Source organism: Mastomys coucha, unplaced genomic scaffold (genome assembly GCF_008632895.1).
Source record: "Mastomys coucha isolate ucsf_1 unplaced genomic scaffold, UCSF_Mcou_1 pScaffold17, whole genome shotgun sequence".
NCBI lineage: Eukaryota > Metazoa > Chordata > Mammalia > Rodentia > Muridae > Mastomys > Mastomys coucha.
The window spans coordinates 21,678,703-21,683,377 of record NW_022196899.1 but is presented as its reverse complement, the minus strand read 5'-3'; the positions used below and the strand labels follow the sequence as shown (position 1 = coordinate 21,683,377).

The 4,675-nt window shown below is 52.5% G+C and overlaps 1 protein-coding gene and 1 long non-coding RNA gene across 5 annotated transcripts in view; one reads left to right on the top strand and one right to left on the bottom strand.

The window, feature by feature from the left end:
• Tnik (TRAF2 and NCK interacting kinase) overlaps positions 1-2,433 on the bottom strand; it is a 416,591-nt gene extending 414,158 nt beyond the window's left edge. For 3 of the 4 annotated variants that reach the window (XM_031376481.1, XM_031376482.1, XM_031376484.1), the window contains exon 1: positions 1,951-2,433. In XM_031376481.1, the coding sequence (XP_031232341.1) occupies positions 1,951-2,007 (57 nt within the window). In that variant the 5' untranslated portion in view covers positions 2,008-2,433. The remainder of the gene's footprint in view (positions 1-1,950) is intronic. The other variant, XM_031376483.1, reaches the window with a different exon arrangement.
• On the top strand, positions 382-3,886 carry LOC116095026. Its single transcript, XR_004120406.1, has 2 exons — positions 382-1,023; positions 1,246-3,886. It is a non-coding gene; the product is annotated as an uncharacterized LOC116095026 (long non-coding RNA).
• Positions 3,887-4,675: the final 789 nt, after the last annotated feature.

The following is a 4,675-nucleotide window of genomic DNA, read 5'->3' as shown; positions in this document are numbered from 1 at the left end:
GAGAATGATGCTAAGATCCCTGCTCAGCTAAACCACAAGGCTGCCTCATTGTTCAGGCCTCTCTACCTCTTAGCCACTCCTCCTTCTCCAAGTCTGGTCCACCTGATTAACTCACACCACAGCAACTCCCTGACAGAAGTGGAGCAAAAGAGCACACACAGTGGGTGAAGAGGAAGCCGATGAGCTTGTGCTTGTTTAAAGCACCCACTCTCCTCCCAACCCCCACACTCAGCTACTCACTGGTTCTGTGAGGATGTGGCCTTTGGGCACAAGAGAGAAACAGACAGCTTACTGTAACCATGCATGAATGAGCTTTTGCTGCCCCACTATCACAACAGGCCGTTTCAAAGGGCAGTCAGCCCTCAACCTTCGAGCTGTCTCTCTGAATCTTACCCTCTCTGGACCAGAAGATAAGGGAAAGGGGCTAGGATTCAAGGAGAGGGAAGAAAAGAGGCTCTTGGAGCCTGAAGAAAAAAAAGTATCACTTCCGTCAGACAGGTGCCTAGCCCCTTAAAATATTTGTAGAGAAAGGTAAGGGCAGGAGGAGCTTTTGTAGACACAGGTAAATGGCCTCAAAATTTTAGCATCAATCTAACAATGTGTTCCAGAGGACCACCGAACTTCCACCCCTACTGGCAGCGAGTGACACCATCTCTTAGGTCTCACCTACCCTCCAGGGCATCAAGCCTATGTATGCATTTGCTGTTTATTTTATTTTTAGTTCAGGAGAGGGAGAAAAACTAGTCGAACTGAGATTGGTGTCCAATCTTTCTCAGATGCCTGCTGCTGCCACCGCCGCCACCCCTCCTCACCCCCTTCCTGGCAGGCAGCATCTAATTAAAATGGCAAGAACTGCTCGGCCCCCTTCCCCGAAGGAGTGTGCTGGGATTAGAGGTGGGGGGTGGGGAAGCGTCGAGGCTGCAATGGGATTCCTGGCAGTCTGATTTTTCAAACAACAGCAAAATGGATTCTAGATCACTGAAGTCTTATTCAATACAATGGAACGACGTCTGAGGTGTTTCAGTAGGTGAAGGCAAAGAGGCCGGGATGGGGGAAGGGAATGTGTTTTACAAAGGACTGGTCACAGACCCGGGAGACACACACACACACACACACACACACACACACACACACACACGCGCGCGCACACACGCACAGGCACACACACACACACACAGTCTCTCTCTCTCTCTCTCTCTCTCTCTCTCTCTCTCTCTCTCTCTCTCTCTCTCTCTCTCTCTCCAGGGAGTTCCGGTGTGGTGGAGAGAAGCTGTTAAGCGTCTCTTTCACCTGCTGAAGTTCAGCCATAAAACTGAAAGGTCACAGTCTCCGAGGGAAGGAATAGGCTGGGCTGAGTTCAAACCACACAGATAAAGGTGAGTTGCACACTGGCGTTCCGTGAAGAGCTGAGCTAGAGCCCCAGCACCGGAGGCAGAACCCGGGAAGGGAGACAGTTCCCACCTACAAGACCAGCCCAGAACAGCAATTATTGCTGTTGGAGCGGCAGGGTCCGCTGGTGGGGACAGCTAGCTCACGATGGCATCTTGCAGGTAGTGACCAGGCAGGCAAACGTGAAGGGCCAGTGCCTTTCTTCTCGAGGAGAATCTTTTTGCAGCAAGGAGCTGTCGGGTCTCGCGCCTTGGCACGAGACCGTTGCCCGGGTACACACACACACACACACACACACACACACACACGCACACACACCAGCCTTTCATGTAATGCTCTTACACCGAATCGAAGATGAAACTGACATAAGCTCCACCAGCTTCCTTGCGGAGCCTCGGGAACAGCCAAGAAGCACAAGGGGAGCCCAGCCTCTGCTGTAGGAGGTAGGGGCTGAGCCTAGAACCCCCTCGGCTGCCCCGGAATCACAACAGAAAGGCAGGGAACGTTCCCTCTCCCAGCCCCAGACCATTGGAAAGAAAGGAAAAAACACGTTCTGCTCACCCTCAGGGCGGAGAGATCGATTTCATCCAGGCTGCGAGCTGGGGAGTCGCTCGCCATGTCGACTCTTCGCGGGAGAAATGGACCAAAACCACCCCGAAGCGTCTTCCTTGGCAATTCCACCCTGGTCTAGTTCGCTCGCGTCCTCATGCGGCTGTCCGCCAGAGAGGCCCGGGGCCCAGCCTCCCCCGCCCACCCGGGCCCCAACAAGGGTCCGATCCCGATCTTCCGAGAGCTTCGATCCGCCGGAGCCCGGAGCCGGGACCTGCGCGGATCTCCAAGCCCGGAGCCGCGGTGCGTGTGGGCTGCGCGCCCTGATCGGCTAAGGGCGCTGGGGCTGCGTGGGTGTATTTAAATGGGACATGCTTCTTTGCTTGTGCGTGGATGGCGGCTGCATTGGCTGTTATAATGAGACATATCAACTCCTCCACTCAGCTAAGGGGGTGGGGGTGGAGAACCACACAGAACTGTCTATCACCGCTTCCTGGGAGGAGTGGGAGGGGGGAGAGGCGTGGTCTGCGACTGGGGAGAGGCCGCGCTTCCTGACCGGGTCCCTCCGCCACTAGCCAGAAGTGGGGGAGGGGTACGCACCCTTTCCGTCCCAGTTTTTGCAGGGCTAATAGTGCTGAATCTAAAGAGCCGTTCTTGAACCTCTCTGTGCAGGAACCTGAAAGGTGTATTTTTTTTTTTTTTAATGTGTCCAATTTGTGCACTGCACCAAAATGGCTCTTCGGTCGTATCTTGGGGTTTCTTGACTGTGTTCAGATACTATAATGGTGAAAAGGGTGGTGGGGAGAGGCAGCGGGGGGGCGGAGAGGGGAGAAGGCAGCAGCGTCCTCCCTCCCCCATTAATTATTTGTGGGGCTGGAGTAAAGGCGGGCCGGTGCAACCGGTGCATATAAGGACTTGTGCGCAGGGAAGGGGATCCGCCTCCCCGCTCAGAGCGAGTTGGGGAGAAGCTCACACGCGCCGAGCCGGCAGCCTGGCTTTGGTGTTGGGCAGTGGCCACAGGGTCACGGTCATTCGCGGCCCCTGGGTTGCAGGAAGGCAGGCCCGAATCATCTGTGGTTCTCTCAGCTGGCTAGGTTTGCTAGAAGCTGGAAACCCGGGAGATGTGAGCTCCGTCTCGACATCGCCACACCCAAGACTTGCGCGTGCCGCAATTCCCCACGGAAATGACCGAATTGAAAAGAGAAGCTTGTTCCCTGGGTGCAGTAGCTCGGAGGCTTCAGGTGACACCCAGGCAGACATTAATTGGGTGACATAGTGCCGAACCCAGCGTTTCCTTCTCTGCGGCTTTTCCGCGGGTGACCTACCCGGACAGATGGAGAAAGTTTGGCTCTAGGGTAGTGAGCCCTGACCTGCGAGCTATTTGACTTCGCTCGCTTTTTCACTCAAAAGCTGGGTGTTTGCAGTGGTGACCGGACTTTCTTTATCTAAAGTGTAAAGTCACTTCCCCAACCCCCTCGCAGCCTTTCCTCTCTCCTTGTTTGGCCAAGCAAAATACAAAATACATCGGAAGAAAACATTTCTACTGAACTCTTCCATTCGCTTCAACTCATCAACATTTCTCAGAGTGTTCCTCTCGCATCGACTGAGACAAGAGGCTAAGCGCACTGGGGTTTTGGTTTTTACTTGACTTTTCGTTTTGGTTTTTTTTTTGGGGGGGGAGTAGGGGTTCTTTTGATTTATCTTGTTGGTTTGATTATGAGACAGATCTTACTTAAGTACTTCAAGGTTGTCTCCCCTCCGCTGTGGATCTGAGGATGGCCTTGAACTCCTCACTGTCTTGCAAATACCTCCCAAGTACACAGATTACACTTGTACACCAATATGTGGGCTGCTGCTACTTCTTTTAAAGTCATGAAGTATAAACTAATTATAGAAGCTTCAGAACAAGTTGAAAGAATGAATGAATAAACAGACGAACGCTAATGAAGTTAGTGTTAACTGGACATTTTAGTCCTGGACTCACTGTGGCTGATCATGTGCTCTCTAAACCATACCATGAAACTAGAACGCTGTCACCAAGAAGGGACCATATAGAAGCCATCTTTTCCCTCCACTCCCCTTTTCCTTGTGTGTCATCTTTTCTCCTCCTCCTCCTTCTCCTCCTCCTCCTCCTCCTCCTCTTCCTCCTCCTCCTCCTTCTTCTTCTCCTCCCCACCCCCACAGGGTTTCTCTGTGTAGCCCTGGCTGTCCTGGAACTCACTGGCCTCGACCAGGCTGGCCTCGAACTCAGAAATCCACCTGCCTCTGCCTCCCAAGTGCTGGGATTAAAGGCGTGCGCCATATGTCTCAAGGTGAAAGAAAACAATTTCAGATTAGGGTATTGGAATTCATAAACAGGGCTTCTTTTAAAGCTTCAAACTTGAAAATAGGAGATAAACGCGCTCATAGAAAAGTAGTACAGACTTATGTGAAACCACAAAAAGATCTTTTCCCCTGATTCTAACAACACAAGATTGTACTTTGGGGTTTACAATAGGTTCAGAATAGTCCACAGCACAGTGACTGCTGCTGAGGAGGCCCCACCCCAGACAGAAAGGATGAATGTAGCCCCAAAGAGAGATCAGTGTACCCTAGAGAGTGTGGGTGGTAGTGAAGAAACAGTGGAAGGCAAGGGTGGGAAATCTTAGGACCAGGAGAGGGCAGAGGGCAGATCAGGCAGAGCTCTGCATGCCCTATTCAGGAGCATCAAACTCCCTTCTTTAGGCCAAGTGCATAC